This window comes from Notothenia rossii, assembly GCF_949606895.1.
Source record: "Notothenia rossii genome assembly, chromosome: 10".
NCBI lineage: Eukaryota > Metazoa > Chordata > Actinopteri > Perciformes > Nototheniidae > Notothenia > Notothenia rossii.
In genome coordinates this window covers 61,164,378-61,185,013 of record NC_136908.1, presented here as the reverse complement: position 1 = coordinate 61,185,013, position 20,636 = coordinate 61,164,378, and the positions used below count along the sequence as shown (strand labels likewise).

General features: G+C 38.9%; 1 protein-coding gene across 2 annotated transcripts; it reads right to left on the bottom strand.

Annotated features, from left to right (window-relative positions):
• Window positions 1-507: 507 nt before the first annotated feature.
• On the bottom strand, window positions 508-18,922 carry cmah (cytidine monophospho-N-acetylneuraminic acid hydroxylase). Of its 2 annotated transcripts, none has more exons than XM_079654391.1 (14): window positions 18,587-18,922; window positions 14,969-15,060; window positions 12,470-12,579; window positions 10,883-11,073; window positions 10,172-10,252; window positions 9,622-9,688; window positions 9,430-9,511; window positions 9,006-9,143; window positions 7,618-7,753; window positions 6,567-6,710; window positions 4,987-5,161; window positions 4,480-4,596; window positions 2,784-2,899; window positions 508-1,915 (listed from the first exon to the last, which is right to left on the bottom strand). In XM_079654391.1, exons 1-14 carry the CDS (start codon window positions 18,796-18,798, stop codon window positions 1,843-1,845), a joined length of 1,734 nt encoding a protein of 577 aa, XP_079510517.1. In that variant the 5' UTR covers window positions 18,799-18,922; the 3' UTR covers window positions 508-1,842. The 2 variants fall into 2 exon arrangements, with proteins under 2 accessions (XP_079510517.1, XP_079510516.1); XM_079654390.1 differs by lacking the exon at window positions 18,587-18,922 and adding an exon at window positions 15,445-16,309.
• Window positions 18,923-20,636: the final 1,714 nt, after the last annotated feature.

The following is a 20,636-nucleotide window of genomic DNA, read 5'->3' as shown; positions in this document are numbered from 1 at the left end:
GTATATCAGTAGTGTCCCTCTCTTTAAAGAGTCCTCTCCTGCTGATGTTCAGGTGTATATCAGTAGTGTCCCTCTCTTTAAAGAGTCCTCTCCTGCTGATGTTCAGGTGTATATCAGTAGTGTCCCTCTCTTTAAAGAGTCCTCTCCCGCTGATGTTCAGGTGTATATCAGTATTTAGTCTCTACTGGGACTACAGCCCAAAAAGCTCAATAAGGCCTCTTTAAAGTTACAGTAAGAAAAACTTGTATGTCAGATATTAGTCCTTCCTTTATTAAATATGTTTAGTTGAATATCAGTTTGCAAAGACTTAGTTTCTGCAAAGGCTAAAATTCCTGTGTTCCTTTCCACACATGCTCAACAAGGAACTCCACAAACAGTTTTTTATCAAGTATGTTTTCAATTTGAATTGAAAATGCATCAATTGATTATTATTGTTGACATGATTAATACTTAACAAAGAAAGCCTTAGTGTGATCCTTCACCCTCACTCTTCCACTCACATAAAGACAAGGTTCAAGGTTCTTTATTGTCAAACTAACATACAGTAGCTACAGAGTAATTGTGTCGTTGAAAACCTTAGGTCACAGGCTTCTCCAACAACGCAACACAATTATACAGATAAGCAGACAATATTAAAACTATATTAAAGTATATTATATTAAAAGTAATACAAAAAAGAAAAATAGTTTTTTTAAAAGTGAGAAAAAAAAAGTGGAATAGTGCAATACGAGTCTATATACAAGTTATTGGAATTATATATTAGTTAATAGATAGATAATTACTAAGTAGCAGATGAATGTTATGAAATTGTTTCAGCAGTATCAATTTTATTACATTGATACTTTTTCATTTTCAGGTAAGATTTTTATGCTTCACCAGAACCAGGATATTTTCAGAAAAACACTCCATGTCTCCATACAGTGCTAATTAAATATGGACTATAAATACTAATAACATTATCAAACCTTTTACTTCATTGATACCAACACACCACCCTGATAACCAATCAAAAGCGTGTTGAATGCCCCTGATTGTATATATGTAATGATATTAAATTACATTGCATTTGATCCAAAGTGACTTACAATAAGTGCATTCGACCAAAAAGATACAAACTTGAAGAAAACAGAATCATAGAAGTACATCAGGTTCATAGAGCCAAAACATTTCAAGTGCTACTCAACTGGCTTTAGATCAGCCAGTCCTTTGTTAGTATATAAGTGCTTTGTTAATAATTCTATCTCTCGAAGTGGAGTCCAAAGAGATGAGTTTTCAGCCTCTCCGGAAGATGTGTTTTATATAAAGACAACATTGGACTAATTAGGGATGATTGCACATTTTGGGGTTTTTAGATAGATAGATAGAATATGTATCACACATACATGAACACAGCGCACACACACTGACATTTAGTCTCTGCTTTTTACCCCACCTTTTTCCACGTTTGCTCTTCAATTTAACTAGGAACCAGACGTGTTTCACTTCAACTTAAAGGTCCCCTATTAAACTGTTTTTCATCAGTATATCAGAGGTCTCAGATAGATCCAGAGCCTGTCTGTGATTGGCTGAAACACCAAACAGATCATTGCAGCATTACCCATAATCCCCTCTGTTTCAGCCCTGTTTCCAAAGTGCTGATTCTCTTGTCTGTTGCTTTAGATGAAAATAAGGAGCCCCTCCCCACGCCCCTCTGAGACGAAAGAAATGTCCTTCAGTAAGGCAAATTGACTATCTCGGATACAAGCCATGCTAAAGCTTTCGATCATTAGTTACCATAAGCCACTGGTCATACCGCACCACAACGATAAGTCATATTCACATCAATTCACAGGACGAACCCATCTATGCCTGCTGCAGGAACTCGTCCCAGCCTGGCGCGGAAACTGGTAGCTCTGTCTGGAAGTGGTTCCAGAACCTAGAGACCGACAGGACACATTAACGTTAAAAACATTTACAATAGAGTGCTACAGTGATGACGTATGGGTTCCCTCGACAAAACAACTACGGGATTTCTCCATAGGATTTTGGAATGTTGTAAAAAATAAGATCTGTGTAAAACGAACCTGTTTGATAAATGCACGTTTTGTTCAGCTGGATAATCTCCACATGCTGACCCTACTTTTATCATTTTAAAAGCAAAATGCTAATGTTATGCTAAAGGAACTACAGCCGAGTACAGCAGGGTCGCACGAATTCAACGTCACGCCAACTTAAGATCCATATTCAAAATTACAGATTCAAAATTGTACAGGTTGAAGTGTTGTTTGAACAGTTTGCCTCCTGCAAACTGTTCAAACAGGGGCGAACTAACTTAGAGGAGTGTTTACGTGTTCGGCGTAACGTCGTACAACGTCCTCGACAACTTCTGTAGTCCTATTCAGCCACTCGGTAACAACCATCGTTTTTCAGACACGTAAACTCTTCAAGAATCACCAGTGGGGCCACTGCTGATGTATTTGATGTCGTAGAACAAAACGTGATCTGTCTCTTACATTTGTGTCAACCACAGACCTTAGTTCCAGATATTTTCCAGAAACTAGTTAAAAAAACCCACTGACTCTGAGGCGAGGGAACAGGAAGTGGTAAAATGCTGACTCACTTCTTCTCTATAAGTTGGCGTGTATAACTTATTACCTCAGACCTGTGTCTTGTTGCTAAAACGTGCGTCATAAGTAGAACAGAAGCGCTCAGAAGTGCCGAAGTAATCGAAAGACTGCTGGGATCTTTCTGGTGTTTTCTGTTTACTACTGAAAGACATTTCAAATGAGACAAAGTGTGTTTACTTGTGATGGTAGATATCCGGGTCTCGGCTTATTTGGTTCTGGAAGCCTATGTACAGATCATCCCATAGACGGCCGTGCAGCACTGTAGATCTCATCACGCTGATCCGGTTTTTGATCTTTAGGGGTGAAACCAAGAAAACATTGAAGCTGCATGAACGAAACAGGAACTCTGATGAGTAAAATAATGCACCTCACAAGAGTCTACGACAGACCGTTCATGGGTTGCAGAGGTGGGACGTAACGAAGTACATTCACTCAAGTACAATTTTGTCATACTTGTACTTTACTTGAGTATTTCCACTTAATGCTACTTTATACTTTTATTCCCCTTTCCTTTTGGAACATTAAGTGTCCTTTTTACTCCACTACATTTACTAACAATAATAGTTCCCAGCCACTGTTTACATATAAAACACATAATGTTTTTATATGATATCCTGCAGTACGTTACTACAGATTTATTACAAAACAAATTTAATTGTCTTAATAATGTCCTACATGTATTTGTAAGCAATAAAAAGAACGAATCACTTAAAAGTGGGGTAGGTAATTCACTTCAGAAACGCTTTTTGTTATATTCCATGGAATGCTCTTAACATCCCGATAGCAATGAATATCTGAAATGCTTTGACAATAAATACATTAAAAAAAATATCATCTGTGGAAGCCGTGGCGCTGTAAAAAGCACGACCAATCATCTGAGCCGGTCCGGCTAAAGTAACTGGATGGCCTACCTGCCTGTCAGCCTTCCATCTGTGCACACACTTAACTCGTGCCCTCATTGGTCATGTGCGCGTTCGTGTGCGTTGGAGGAGGGGCTCTGTAAGGAAGGGGCTGATTTTTTTCGGCTGCGTAGTTTCAAATTCTAGCGCACTCGAGCTGGTTTCTCCATTCTTACCTACCCTACATTTAATATTCCATAAAAATATAATACTTTCAAAACGGCCATGGTGCATGTGTACTTTGGATACTTTAAGTACATTTAGCTGGCTATATTTCTACTTAAAGGGGACCTATCATGCAAAATGCACCTTTGTACGTCTTTTATACATGAATGTGTGTCCCCGGTGTGTCAGGGAACTCACCAAGTGTCAGAAAACACAACCCTCTCTCTTTTTCTCCATACCCAAATCTCTAAAAACGGGTCTGGAACGGATCTGATACAGACTGATCCAGATTTGAAAATAGTCTGACGTTAGTGACGAGGAGCCCCGCCTATATGGGCAACTCTCCACCAATCAGGGGAATGAGAGGTTGCCATGGCATGGTAGCATGGTAACAGCATGGTAACAGCATGGTAACATGACGCTCGTAACTCGTCCCCCTCCTTTGCAGGGGGGCGTGGTCAGCTGCAGTGCATGCAAAGACAGGGTGGAGGAGAGCGAAATGAGGCATGGCTAAAATGCATGATCTGTTTGGTATTTTGAAAAAGAAAACGTATAAATATACCTTATATAGGTTTGGCCCTACAATATATTATTCAAATATAGCATGATAGGTCTCCTTTAAGTAGCATTTTGAATATCTGACTTTCAATTGTCATGAAGTATTTTCAGACCAAAGTATTTATACTTTTACTTAAGTAAAGGATCTAAGTGCTTCTTCCACCTCTGCTGGGTTGATGAGTATTGAGCTGGATTTCTTTGTAAATGACTTAAGATAATTTTTGTGTATTAGAGTATTTCCTATGTCTCACCTCAATGTAGAAGTGCTCTCTGCCAGGCCTGGCGGTGGGAAAGGACAGATCCAAAAAGTCCACCAAGTAGTCGTAGCCACCAGCATGGGGTTCAAAGTCGTCCTTTGTCTCGATCACCTTATATATTTGTGTGAAAAAATGTGCTCCGGATCAAAAACACATCAACAAGCAACAGCAAGAAAGGACAAGAGGGCTAGCTAGTTTCTGTTGAGCTGGTTATTAGCCATGCTAGCGGCATCTCGATAAAATATAATATAATAAATGAACTCAGGCATTATTTAAGATTGCCAGCAAATCATTAACCCACCTTTCAACACGTGTTTCCAAATATGCTGCACATTTAAATGTAATTTTGTTTACTGGTAATAAGCAAATGTCAGCATGCTCTAATGCTAAGCTAAGATGGTGAACATGATTACTTTACAACGCTCAGGAAGGTTTTGCAAAAGTACCTGCGATTCTACCAAAGAACAGAAAGAGGGTCTTCTATGTCAAGTTTATATTTACCCGCATGACAAGGTTGTAGTTTTTAAAGCCTGCCCAGGAGTAATAGAATTGGATCCAGCTTTTATGTTTGAATATCTCAGAGCCGATGGCGTTGTTTAGTTCATTCAAATACAAGTCGAAATCCCATTTGTCCTTGTAGATTTGTGCATTAGCCGGGGGATCAGTGATGGCCGCTCTGTGTTTGGTTGTGTAATGAAAGAAATAAACACATACAAAGAAGGTGAACTTATGATGGGTCTCCATGTGTGTAGTTTAAATTATCATATTAATCAGCACAATCTTCATTTTGCCTATTTTATAATCTGGGCACGATTCCTATTCTCTGTTCTCAAAAGTACTTTTTCTAAATAATGCTTTTAGTTCAGACAGGGGTAGACAAAAGCCTTTTTAACAGTGACTGGCAAATGTACGTTTTTGTGAGTTAGAAGAAACAACTGTGACTGGCAAATGTTCTAAACCATAGTTAGCTAGCTTTTTATGCTAACTGCTAATGTCAAGTCTAAAAAATGTACCAAGAAAAGGACAGCCGTAGCTAGCTAGCTTACTAACTCTGTAAGATTGTTTGAAAGTGCCGTCAGAGAATCATTTAAAATCAAGAATCATGTTAAGATAATAATAATAATAAATTATATTTCTATAGCGCTTTTCTTGAACCCAAAGACGCTTTACATTTGGGAGGGAGGGTAGACAAAAAATAAATAAATAAAAATAAAAAACAGAAAAGCAGTCAGGAGGAAGTTGGTTGAGAGGGGGGGGGGGGCTTATGGATATACAGAGTGGAAGAGGTGGGTTTTGAGGCGGGACTGGAACAGGGTGAGGGACTCAGGCCGTTTCTCAATCGCGAGGATGCTTGCTTGGTAGCACATGTCTTCCGAGTCACTTCCTTCAGAAGCGAGGCAAGAATCCTTCCTGGCATTCGGGAAACGAAGAGTGGAACAGGCGAGCAAATGCGCAGGTGTGCATCACATGAGAGGCCCCGCCTTACATTTTCCGCCACAGATTTGGGGAAATTGGTCCGTGCGCAAAGCATTGTGGGGATTTGAAGGAGGCGAAGTCTACCCATGTGCAGCCTCGAAGTTACCGCCAAACCAAGGACGCGGCCTCGGTGGAATTCCAAGTATGCTGGAGATTGGAACAGTCCTTCGGCGGCACTCAATGACGTAGTATCCTTGAAATATTGTCTTGGAAGCCAGTATCCTCCAGATTGAGAAGCGGCCTCAGACTCACAGAGGTCTTGGGGGAGGGAGTTAAGCTATATAGCTAGCTTATTAATGCTAACTGCTAATGCTAAGTCTAAATGTCAGAAAAGGACAGTCATAGAAATATTAGCCACACACACACACACACACACACACACACACACACACACACACACACACACACACACACACACACACACACACACACACACACACACACACACACACACACACACACACACACACACACACACACACACACACACACACACACACACACACACACACACACACACACACACACACACACACACACACACACACACACACACACACACACACACACACACACACACACACACACACTAAAGCGTTGTCAACCTGTTGGTGGGGTCTCTCAGAGCGAGGCCGAGGTCCAGCACACTGCCTGGTTTGGGCGTCCATGTTTTGATGTCTGCTGCAACTTTATTGATCCGCGCGTTGAGGTTCTCTGCACTGTTCTTGATGTTTGTTTCCCTAATGGATCTGTATGCACAGAACACAGTAGAGACTTATGAAGACGGTTGAACAATGAAGATATCTAAAAGTATTTCTCAGTGTCTCCTATCATTTGAATTTAAGAACGCACCTGTGGCAAAACGCCCTTAAAATATGACCGTGACTCAACTTAAATGAAATCATTATCGGGTAAATTGATCGTCTGACTTTTTAGGATTAAACCGCATAAAACAAATAAAAACATATATTTAATAATACACACTTTCCTTCGACGTTCTACTGGATTATGTCATTTCCTGCACACCTTACCAGCTAATCCATTCTCTTTCCTGTTGTGAAAGAAGGCCTTTCTAAATAATAAAAAATGAGCGTTTACAACTGCAAACAGATTTAATTACAATACAGTTTTAAAATATATATTATTCTGAAATAGGCCACTTCAGACATCATTTAACTGTGGTGCAATGTCAAAAGGACCGCTCTTCTTTAGGTAAATTATTCACATATACAGTATGATTGGTATACTACATGATATACTCGCAAATCATTCTTATTGGGACTTGGCTTGGGAACCAAAGGGTCGCCTGTTTAATTCTCCGGACAGACCAAAGTGTGTCCGGAGAGAAAATTATCATTCACGTTTATTTCATTTGCTTGTTTCCATCTTATCCAGATATAAATGATTAACTTCCTGAATTTGTAGTCACATGATGGCCAACGTTTTCTGGAAACAGGGTCTGGGTCAACTCATCATCGTCTCTCCTACTTTTTATTCACATAGATCTCTCCAAGCTAAACTCCACATTAACTAAGTCTGATTTAGAGCTAAACATATAATCTTCATTTTTCAACCGGGGAAAAATAATGAGCTTTTAAACCCATGTCTTATTTACCATCCACTAGTATTCCTCTAAGACATCTGAGCAAGTTCTACCTGTCTGATGGATGAGCTTCCACGAAATAGCCAGCGAACGGGCAGTAGATCTTGGGCTCCAGGGACTTCACCAGTGCAGATTTGTAATTCAGCAGCTTCACCCTTTCGTTTTTGATAAAAGTTTCCTTCCAGGAATCTGGTGACAAACATGAGGGCATCACGGTTATTTTCTGCATTTCGGGGCTTACTAAACATAATGTGGCCATGCACTCATTTTGGGGAGGATTTGAACATTATGGGAGGCTGCCTGCCTTCTTGTAAACTACGCTGCAGCTTCAAATACGATGCAAATATAAACACACAAATGCACAAAAAACACATGCAAATGAAAAAACATAACCACCAACTTGACAACACATGCACTTTGTGAATGCTGCTGCGCATGTGTTGTCCAGTTAGTGAAGATGTTTCTTGTGTTTTTAAATTTGCAGCGTTTTTGAAACTGAAGCGTGTTTCTGCTAATGGAAATGTTTGGGCCGTGTTTGATAAGAAAGACAACAGGCGCGTTCACACCGGAGTACTTTTCCCCGTACTTTTCCCGTTTAGTTCCGTTAGTGCCTGGAATTTTGCGTTCACACCAAAAAGAGAACTTAGTTCCGAGAACTTTTACCCCCATTTTCAGTTCCTGCTAGAGAGCAGATACTTTCATGGGAGAAAAAAGTACCAATTTTGATTGGCTGGGCGAATTGCAAACCACGCCCCGTAAAACTCTGAAAAGTTTTGTGAAGCCGCCATTGTATTTGCTGGCATTAGCATTATTAGCATTAGCCCAGCGCACCAACGGAGAGAGACTAACTTATGGCAACACAAAAAAAATTGGGAGCGGTGGACATGAGGAGGTGTCGGCGTTCTGGCGATTTACTCGGAAGGCTTCAGTAGAAGCTGCTGGGAGTCCCAGCAGCTTCTACTGAAGCCAGTCCCCAACTCCGGGGACTTCTGGCCGGGTACTCCGGGTGGCAGTATACGCCGTGAAGTGGTTTGCGGCCTGCCAGTAAACCCAAAGCAGAAGAAGAAGAAGTGACGTCAGCGGCTTCATTTCCCTAATCTTCCCTCAGGGAACTTATTCCGGTGTGAACGCGATCTGCTCTTTAGTTCCATGGGGGTATTAAAGTGCCGGGCACTAAGTACGGCAAAGTACTTGGTGTGAAAGCGGCTAAGGACAGGATACATATATCATATTTCTGTCATGGTTTTGGATTTATGTTGCCATTTTCCACCTTTTTATTTTGAAATGTTTTGCTCCGTGTGTCTTGGTTTTAATAACGGGGCATCCCCCTGTCTTGTGTCTTTGTTGGAGATCTACCATGTTTCTCTACTTATTCGGAGCATAATAGTTGCCTATTGAAGATTCAAGTAGTTATAGAAATGTAACATGTAATGAGTCCTACCTGTGTATTTCCCCCCAAAGAAGGTCATGGGGAATCCAGATGCTCCCCCAGCAAAGTCACTCATCATTAGGTCCACATTGTTGGGTAACTTGCCTCCATTTGGCCTGGTGCAGTCCACAGTGTTCAGGATCATGTGACCTAAAACAGAAGCACAATTATTTGATTGCTTTTGATAAATTACACCCATATTACAAACTTATTTTACCCATATTACAGTGTTATTAGACCTATATTAAACCCATGTAACATCTATATTACACCCATGTAACACAGTTCTTACACTGGTATAACAGCCCCTTTACACATGGACACAGCCTGTCAAATGTCACAGGATAGTACAGACACCATTTAAGGGTTATCTTATGAAGTCATGCATGTAATAACTCTCTTGTAATAACATTTAAAATGTAAAACAAAAATGCACCTTTATATTCAACAATGAGGCAGGTGTCAACTTCGGGGTGCACATCGTCCATCAGGATCATGAATCTTAGGTGTTTGTTCACCTGAAGCAGGCCAAGGGACAGTGTAGTGAACAATTAGCGGAGTCTATTCATTATTATTCCATTATAACAATCTATATTCACACATATTTTACAAAAGTATTTGTCATTACATTTAGCCAGACTCCAAAAGGAACAACATTGATGTTGGTCAGTGGGACTTGGCTTTGCTCCAAATACCTGTTTTATCAAGGAACAAAAGGGGCATTAAAACACATTTAAAGAAAAGTATTATTTTAAGTAACAGATGTAATGAATTAAAGGTGGGGTAGGTAATTTTGGAGAAACCAGCTCGAGATCGCTAGAATTTGAAAATACAAAGCTGGAAAAAATCTGCCACTTCTTTACAGAGCCCCTCCTCCAACACACACGAACGCGCACATGAGCAATGAGGGCACGAGATAAGTTTGTGCACAGATGGAAGGCTGACAGGCAGGTAGGCCATCCAGTTACTTTAGCCGGCTCAGATGATTGGTCGTGCTTTTTACAGCACCACGGCTTCCACAGATGATATTTATTAATGGATTTTTTGTCAAAGCACTTCAGATATTCATTGCTATCGGATGTTAAGAGCATTCCATGGAATATAACAACAAGTGTATCTCGAACCGGTTTCTCAAACTTACCTACCCCACCTTTAAAGCGAGCTCAAAGACTACTAACCAGAAGACAGGTCTTGACGTGTCCCCAACATAAATGGGCACGTCTGGCCTCTTCTTTGCCAAGTCTTTCAATGTTGGGTAACTACAAAAGAAAGGACGGTTCAAATCAACAACATAGAGCTCAGGAAAAATTACCACTGCAAAATCTACTGAAGAATACAGAGTTATTGGCAAAGTGCTAATCACAATTTATACACAATTGCTAGTAAAACCTCTTCTCTGAATAGTCTTTTGGTAACTAGAAAAGACAGGACAGGTCATCTTAGTGACGGAAAAAGAAGGTAGACTATTTCGCACCATGTTTCTGTAAGTAAAAAACAATACTAATTGAATGACGTTATGATAACCAGCTATTAATGCTTGTTTTTATCTTTTTATTTAAACCCCTTTTGCGTGTTAAAAAACTGAAAATTAATCAAATGTATCATATCAACACATTTCACATGACTGTATTAGGTTAGTTGGGGAGGGGCTCCTTATTTTCATCTAAAGTAACAGACAGAGAATCAGCACTTTGGAAACAGGGCTGAAACAGAGGGGATTATGGGTAATGCTGCAACGATCTGTTTGGTGTTTCAGCCAATCAGAGACAGGCTCTGGATATATCTGAGACCTGTGATATATTGATGAGAAACAGTATGATAGGGGGGCTTTAAGTCCTTTTTATGGAGTTATTATAAAAGGTGACGGCAGTGTCTATGGAAGAGTTTACCTGAGGTGGTCGGAGTGCATGTGGCTGATGTAGATGAGATCTGCAGAGCACAGTCTGTCCATGGCGTCTGCTGGAGGCTCGTGGAGGAGCCACCATCCTCGGGCAAAAGCAGGACCCTTTAACCACGGATCGAACATGAAGCGAGTCTCCCCAAACTGCAGCTCCATGCAGGCGTGGGTGATGTACGTCACCTGTGGGGTGTTTAAAACATGCTCTATATAGGGGTAGGGATAGGGTTTTTAAGACAAGATAGAAGGGAACAGACATTTAGCAAAAACATCACTGAAGAGAAAAACATGCTCAAGACTCTCTAAGGCAGGGGTTCCCAAAGTGGAGGTCGCGAGATTACAAAATAAAAATGGAAAATAAAAAATTATTTTAAAAAATTGATTAATTTTTTTATAATAAAATTTTTTTTTTTATTATTAATAATAACGTTTGCATAGACATATTCAGGGGCGAACTAGCCATCTGTATAATTTCCCCGCAACGAGGTTCCCCCTTTGACAATCCACTAGCGCAGTGTTTCTCAAACTTTTTCATACCAAGGACCACTTAACCAATAAAAAACACTCATGGACCACCTACCTCCACAAATATCCCAAAACAATAGGCCTGCTTACCCATTCCAACAGTATATAACAAATTACAGCCTAATAATGACAGCTTAACCTTCTCTATATCGTCTCGTTCACACATTAAATCAACAATACAAATACAACTACAGATTGTATAAGCATTTAGTTCAAATGTGATTTAAAATCCTCTCAGGTTTTACACCCTTATTATGAAATGTAGACTACATTTATTATGTAGTATTATTTTAAACACGAGTTTATGTCCGAGCCAACAGACTCACAGATTGTTGGCTACTGAGAGATATGCAAAATACACCGCATGTAGTACGACACAAACCTCCGCTGTGGATTTTCAAAACAAAATACAATCAAACTATGGTCGCAGGCCCAAGTTTAACTCTCTGAGGCCTGCATGGTCTGTCTACAAAACAAAAATAAAAAAACGTTTATGCAGCCCCAACAACAGCCTCTGATCATCAACAGACTTCATGCAATGCTTCATCAGATGCATATATTAGATAATAATCTCTATCTCACTCCTAACACATCTAAATCTACTTTCAGCATGGATAAATGTTCATAAAATACATCCATTGTTTGTTCTATATGCTTCTTCAAATCCTAAAAAACACATCGTTTTTCTAGAACAGATTACAAATTGCCTGAAAATGGTACAAACAAGTGGCAACATGCTTGACGCAGGTGTTGCGCTGGGCTATATCATGCAATCGAAAGTGGAACTTAAGCTCGCTCCATTGCGAGAGTGCGGAAAACTGAAATTAGTTCACTAGCCAAACAATTCATATTCGCTGTTCAGGACATGGTTGGTGTCAGAGCTGATGTTGGACAGCCTCAATACGTTGTTATGGTAGGCTGAATCAGAGTCAAAATGGATGAAGGTTAGAAAACTGTCCAAAGAACTATAATTTCACGGGAAGACTGTAACTTTTATTCATGTACCTGTGTTATTCATTTTTGTAAAGCACTTTGAATTGCCTTGGGAACCAACCTTCACTTCTCCTTCCTGGAGCTCCTCAGGCTCTCGAGGGTCCGCCAGCCAGGGGTCGACGGGGCTCAACTCAACCAACTGAAGCCCCCCATCATCCATAATCTCTATTTCTGTAAATGAGATAATACACACATGCTCAGCTGGTGAGGGTCAGAATCACTGTCTAACACACTGGGGAGCAGTGACTAAGTAGATTTACTCAAGTACTGTACTTAAGTATCTTCTTCTCCACTACAGTTCAGAAGTAAATTGTGTACTTTTCCTCCACTGCATGTATTTAATACCTTTAGTTACTTTACAGATCTGGATGAATGGTGTGAAATATAATCAAGTGTTAAATCAGACTTTAGTTCCACCTGGAGTAAATCCACCAGCTACCCTGCAGTATACAAAGTCATTCAAACTAGCCGCACCTTTACCAGCTTTGAGAACACTTTCATGATCAATCATTATAAAACATATCATATCTATTATTCTGAAATGGACCAATCTGCACAACGACTACTTTTACTGTCGCTACTTTCACTATATTTTGATGATGATACTTTTCTACTTTTACTTGAGGAACATTTTGAATGCAGGACTTTTACTGTAACAGAGTATTCCTACACTCTGGTACTTCTACTTTTACTCAAGTACAAGATCTGAGTACTTCTACTTTTACTCAAGTACAAGACCTGAGTACTTCTACTTTTACTCAAGTACACGATCTGAGTACTTCTACTTTAACTCAAGTACAAGACCTGAGTACTTCTACTTTTACTCAAGTACAAGATCTGAGTACTTCTACTTTTACTCAAGTACAAGATCTGAGTACTTCTACTTTTACTCAAGAACAAGATCTGAGTACTTCTACTTTTACTCAAATACAAGACCTGAGTACTTCTACTTTTACTCAAGTACAAGATCTGAGTACTTCTACTTTTACTCAAGTACAAGATCTGAGTACTTCTACTTTTACTCAAGAACAAGATCTGAGTACTTCTACTTTTACTCAAGTACAAGACCTGAGTACTTCTACTTTTACTCAAGTACAAGATCTGAGTACTTCTACTTTTACTCAAGTACAAGATCTGAGTACTTCTACTTTTACTCAAGTACAAGACCTGAGTACTTCTACTTTTACTCAAGTACAAGATCTGAGTACTTTTACTTTTACTCAAGTACAAGATCTGAGTACTTCTACTTTTACTCAAGTACAAGATGTGAGTACTTCTACTTTTACTCAAGTACAAGATCTGAGTACTTCTACTTTTACTCAAGAACAAGATCTGAGTACTTCTACTTTTACTCAAGAACAAGATCTGAGTACTTCTACTTTTACTCAAGTACAAGATCTGAGTACTTCTACTTTTACTCAAGTACAAGATCTGAGTACTTCTACTTTTACTCAAGTACAAGACCTGAGTACTTCTACTTTTACTCAAGTACAAGATCTGAGTACTTTTACTTTTACTCAAGTACAAGATCTGAGTACTTCTACTTTTACTCAAGTACAAGATGTGAGTACTTCTACTTTTACTCAAGTACAAGATCTGAGTACTTTTACTTTTACTCAAGTACAAGATCTGAGTACTTCTACTTTTACTCAAGTACAAGCTCTGAGTACTTCTACTTTTCCTCAAGTACAAGATCTGAGTACTTCTAATTTTACTACAATATCTGAGTACTTCTACTTTTACTCAAGTACAAGGTCTGAGTACTTCTACTTTTACTCAAGTAGAAGATCTGAGTACTTCTACCTTTACTCAAGTACAAGACCTGAGTACTTCTACTTTTACTCAAGTACAATATCTGAGTACTTCTACTTTTACTCAAGTAAAGGACCTGAGTACTTCTACTTTTACTCAAGTACAAGATCTGAGTACTTCTACTTTTACTCAAGTACAATAACTGAGTACTTCTACTTTTACTCAAGTACAAGACCTGAGTCCTTCTACTTTTACTCAAGTACAAGATCTGAGTACTTCTACTTTTACTCAAGGACAGGATCTGCGTACTTTTACTCAAGTAGAAGATCTGAGTACTTCTTCCACCTCTGTCTAACACTGGGTAGCCCTACATGTTGAACTAAGCTCCAGGAGTCACATTAAACATGTGTTCAAAGTTAGTAATTCAAACTAAACTTACTGGTTATGTTGAGGAATAGTAAAAACTGCTTTGTTGGGGTAAGAAAATAGTTGTGGTTTCTGTTGAAATATGTATTATCAAACAACTGTGTGAGCCCAGATCAAATGTTGCCATGGTGACAACGTTATCAAACACCTGTGTGAGCCCAGAGATAAAAGATGTTCCATCATGTGCTGAAAATACTGAATATTTTTAATATATTTTCTTTAGCTGAAAGTATGCTGAAGTTATTGAGAGCCAAGCTATTTGGTTGAAATAATAATAAGAGGAAGTTGAAGAATAAAGATTTGAAGAACAGCAGTGCGAAGGCTTTGCAAAAGTTCACACGGACAACTATTGATGGACATCTACAAAGAAAAGGTAATTTACCAAGCTCGTCCTGCAAGAAACTGTCAGGTGGGTTCACATATTTCATCGTTGACAAGTTCAACTTCCAGTTGTGCTTCGTGCATTTCACAGTCCTGTGAACAAAGAGACTATCAGTGGTGATTGAAGACATACTGTAGAGACACCTAATAATCCCAGCTTTGTTATTATGGCAGACACATTTCAAAGATTCCAAGGCTTTATTGTCACGGTAGCTACAGTGGAGATATGGTAATGAACATTTTAAAGGTCCCCTATTATACTGTTTTCATCAATATATTATAGGTCTCAGATATAGAGAGCCAATGTCCCGCCCTTCCACTTCCGACCCATGGGATCATATTTCGGAAAAAATATGTATGGTAGCCACTTTCGAGAGAGAAACTATCTGTCGTGGCTTCCTTCCTTGTCTTTCCATCAAGCCACTAGGCGCCTTAAACAGACAGTTCTAACTCGTTTCTTTCCTTTAAATTACTCACAGTTTGAAGTGTTGCTTGGCCTCCGATGGTTTAGATTTAGAAGATGTGCCATGTGTTTGCTCAAAATAACATAACAAACTTTTGCACATGCAACAAAGAAAATAGGCCTTTACAATAGGTATTCTTTCTTTCTTGATAATGCTTATAACTTCATAACTTAAAGGGCACTTGTACGGTTTGTATGTACGTATACGGTACGAGTAGCCTACGAGTGCGGTTAAAAACTGTTCCTCGACGGCGTCTCTCAACAGGTTGCCCATCACTGTGGCTTTAGCACAGGCGCCGTGGGAATTGTAGTCCTTTATAGTGCGTTGACTACAGACGTCACAATTAGGTGGCCTTTCTTGTAAAATCAAAATACTGGCTCTAACACTATCTTCCAATCCCGCTTGAATTGTGCCATGAATTACACATACGATGTTTGTACATTTAAAAGATCATTTTGCAAGTCAAGAAAAACAATTTTTGTCGTAACACTGTGAAGTAATAATAATAATAATTTGTTAGCGCTTTTACAGGTGCTCAAAGTCGCTTTACAGAGATAGTGCACTGGAAAAAATGCTGCTCCAAAAACAAGTTAAACAATCATGAAAACAAGCTGTTTTCACTTGAAATAAGTACAAAAATCTGCCAATAGAACAAGTGAACATTAGCTTGGTTAGATTTCTTGAAATAAGAAGGGATATTTAGATAAGATATTTAGATAAATAAGATCTTGTAATTAGCTGGGAGAACTCATTTTGAGCTATATTTCACCAGAATCAAGAAATGCTGTTACAAAATAAGCCTTAAATGCTCCAAAGTTTTCTGTTTTCTGATGTTAGTTGATGATTTTCTAATAAGTATGTAAAAAAATATGTGTTTCATCTGAGATACAACTCAAAATAAGAGCCCCCCCCACACTCTTGCATGTGACCTCATTTGCACTTGTCAGTTTGAAGTAGTTTCACAAGGAACTCTTCTTTCCTTTGTTCATCTTTAGTTGTGTTCTCACTCCAATCGCACGCGAGACGGAAAGAGGGGGGGGGGGGGGGGTGGTCGGTGTGTAGCAGCGCAGCGAAGTAGCAGCAGTCTGCACTCTGCGCAGCCTGCGCTGCTGGCTTCCTCCAAGTTTACAGTAAAACAAACTGCTGGTGTGACCAATGGCCATTTACAATTATTAATACTATTACTATTATTAGCATTAGTCTATATTTTGGTTGAAACTAAGCCAGACATTTTTTTTTTTTTATCGATTATGGAGACTGTAACGAATAATCGCTGGCATCCCTCTGGCCTTTATTTAGCACTGCTTTCCGAGCCATCAGGGGACTTTCTGATGATTCCTCCTCTATCTATTGTCGTGTGTTTTGACGTCAATTTTATCCGGTGCGACCCCTGGGAAAAACCCTTATGGAAACATTGTGTTGCATTTTTTATGATTTCTTGTTAAGTTATCTAAAATGCATAATGTGTCATCAAAGACCCCTGGAATCATTATACAAACACACACTTAAAATAGTAGATAAGAATTCAGTTCATTCTCATCATTGCCCAATAGTCACAAACTACAACTTGTTGAGCTGGGAATGAGATATGCAAATGCTTGCCTCGTGTACAAAATAATACACGGCCTTACCTCACTGGAACTCAATCCCAGTAATGATTAGAGAACAAAACGCCTGCAGTTTATTCAAATCTCATTTAAAAAACATGGTTAGTGGAAAATCTGCTGTTTGCACATGTGCCTTGACCTGTTGCTATCTATCTGCTTTATGAATACGTCTTTTTGTTTTGTTTTTATATAGGCTTTTATCATAATATAAGCATCTATGTTGAATGTTGTTTTACTGATTGTATTTACCGGTCATTGGAAGTGAAACAAATTGTTTAGGATGACTTTCAACATCTTTCCAGAGACTGCAGATGAAAAATAGTCTGATGGCTAACTCTTGCGCATTTACAGAAATGTTAATCAATGTGCACTGTCCCTGTCAAATAAAATAAATAAAGTCTATGGAGGCCCATCTGTTCGGATTTATAACTAATAATAGGTTACCTTTAAGTCCCAGGCTCCTTGAGTAATGCAACATAGATATATAAAACAATAAAACAAATATAAAAAACAATGAAATAGTGCAAGACCAATGTGCAAGTAATGCAGATTAGGTAAAATGTCCAAAAATATTTAATAAATACATATATTCATAAACCTTTTGGTGACGTCTCAATACTATAACATGCTTTTTATGTCACTTAGTTTAACTTAAATTCCTGCTATAATTTTCTTTAGCCGTGGTTGTGTACTTATTTGTCTTTAATTTCTATTTTCTGCTTCTTTTTTTATTATTGCATGCCTTTTTTACATTCCACTTTTGCTGTAACGCTGTACATTTCTCCGCTGCGGGACCAACTAAGAGATTCTGATTCTGATGTGAAAACCAGTAAATGCAGAATATCTATACAAGGTGTGTCCAAACTAATCTAAACTAATTTAATATTCAATCAATACTTGGCGATTGAGAACATACATTCGTAATTTACCTCGTTCAAAGCACTTTTGTTCTAATACTATGGATTTAGTTGACACTACTGCCGAGTTTCTTTAGTCCAATATTTTGCGGGAAGGTACATTGAATTAGAAGTAGAAGAAGAAGAAGAAGAAGTAGAGGTAGAGGTAGAGGTAGAAGAAGAAGAAGAAGAAGAAGAAGAAATACGCTAACATTCAAAAACGGGAACATTTTTGGGAGTTTCAACCATTTCAAGTTTCGGTACCGGCCACCGAAAAAGGGATGTTTTGGTCACCCATCCGACTGCATGTGTTTACAGCTAAGCACACACGCTAACATGAGTTAAGACTACAAGCTCACTTGGGGTTGAGGCTTTTGTACACGTTGCTTGACTGCCACATATCTGATCTAGACATAGTAACGTGTGTTGGGGAAAATAATTATTTAAAGTTATTTAATAATTGTGACATTTATTTTACTTTTCGATGGATGAATGATGCTCAAAGCGAGGGGGCAAATAAGACAACTGAGGAGGCAATGCCCCCTTTTGCCCCCTCGAGGCGCCGGGCCCGACGTGGCCCTCAGTGAAAAAAGGTTCGACACCCCCGCTCTATACAGTACATTTAAAACGTGGAATAATAGAAGCAGCTCACCTGCCGTCCAGGTCTTCGATGTCTTTGATGAACAACCCTCCTTGGTGTTTGCACTGGTTCTTGCACGCCTTAAGAACATTGATGCTCTTGTCTTTGTAAATAATGTAACATTTACCATCCTCTGGGTTTTTCTTGAAATTAGCTCCATCTTTGAGAGAGCCCACAGCTTCAGCGTCCAGCGAGAACAACACCTTTGCACTTTGAGAGGTCATTTCACCCTAAACAATTATAAATTCTATTTTAAGTGGACACTTTCAAAGAACTGCTCCCAGACTGTTTGTATCGAGGAGCTACAACAGATATGTATTTACGTGAGAGTGTCAGCAAGTCTTTAAGAGTCTCCTCCTGCTGCCAGTGATGCCGTCTGGGCAGGTCCTTTGGCTTTCAGTCAAACTTCGATATTTGTTCCCTCCCTTTACAAGTGGAAAACGTTTTTATTTGAATAGTGCGGGACACAAGTTATTCATCCTTTACATGCTAAAAAACAAGGCAATAAGAGAAATGAAGACACAAGAAATAAACAGTCCAAAATATTTCTGAAATAGAAATAAAATACATATATACAAAAAAAAGACATACGGTTACTGATCTGCTGTTTAAGTGGCCGTGACAGACCTCACCTCTATAAAATGTACCATTGATAAATAAATGCAAAACTGACTTTAGTTTGATGGAAAGTAAGTATTTCTCGGAAATGTCTTATCGAACATATGAAACCAGACATTACATTACATGTCATTTGTTAGACGCTTTTATCCAAAACGACTTACATACATTCAGTACTGTGGAAAGTCCCCATAAGATCATTTTGAGGTGAAGTGTCCTGCCCAGGGACACAACGAGATGCGGACTGCAGTGGGACTCGAACTTGCTATCCACTGATTCGAAGTCCAGCACACTATCCACTGAGCCACAGCCTTCCAGGATTCCAGGTTACCAGCATACATTGTTTAAATACTGGTATGATTATTTAAACCAGAGAATATAAATATATTAAAAGATTAATTGTCATGTATTCTGGTATCTACCTAAAATAAAGACATTGTATAGTGTTCATAACAATATTTTAATTTAATAAATAGCAATACATTGCTAGTTAATATAATAAAATACACAGTAACAATACAATAATTATACAAATGACAACCAACCTGCAAATCAACCTATACATCAAAAATAAATATATTATCTGTTGGGGAAATATTTTCCAAAAGCCCATAACTGTGACCCAGTTTATCAGTTCATGCCGTCCTGACTGAGCACACGCACCTGTAACCTGGGCTGCTGTGCTCTCAGTGTTTTGTCTCCCTGTTCTTGCCTGTTGGCGTCAGCTGACAGAGGTGTTAGGATTCTATCTTGTTATGCAGCATGTTGATTATTCTCTCAGAACTAACTAAATACATGGGTCTGGGGTAGAGTTCTTCAGAATTGACGTGGCAACCTTCCCGTGCAGTCAGAACCTCTGGCTTTGTGACTTGTGATGTGAATTCTCTAATAAACCATCAGTGTTTGACATCAAAGCTCCAACTCTCCTCGTGTCTCTCTGAGTCCTGACTTTCCATTGCTACAGAAGTTTCCCTTACATTATCTAAAACCGGTGCATTTGATTTAAAATAAATCTAATAAATATAATTCAATATTTAAAAAGGCAACAAAGAAAGTGTTTTTTGTTTTTCCTTGTTCATGTCCATAATGTTTCCCATTGTGTAGCGTCCAGCCTTTCCCAATCTGTCTGCAGCTCTGTCTGCTGAATTCAATTCAATTCAAAAGCTTTATTTATTCAGGTGAAAACCCATTCACCTCTTTTTCAATGGTGACTTGCTTCAAGTAGGTTCCAACATGAATACAAACATGACAGAAAAACAAAGAGGACATCAAAGCCACTTCTTGAAGCAAACTGAAAATAAATGTACAGATCTAAGTACACTGTAAAAAGAAAACTTGATATTTACGTTGACATTTGGGCTGCTGTGGTTGCCAGAACTTGACCGTTAAAGTAAAATACATTACAAAGTACAGTTGGTTGGCATAGACGTTACAGTCAACAATT

What these genes read in the sequence shown, in the direction of transcription:
- cmah (XM_079654390.1), bottom strand. Translation starts at nt 15,704, where the DNA reads ATGGGCAACCTGTTGAGAGACGCCGTCGAGGAACAGTTTTTAACCGCA. An exon ending in ACGTCAAGACCTGTCTTCTG is followed by an intron (nt 9,689 to 10,171) that starts GTTAGTAGTCTT and finishes TTGATAAAACAG; the next exon opens with GTATTTGGAGCAAAGCCAAG. An exon ending in CCTCATTGTTGAATATAAAG is followed by an intron (nt 9,144 to 9,429) that starts GTGCATTTTTGT and finishes CTTCTGTTTTAG; the next exon opens with GTCACATGATCCTGAACACT.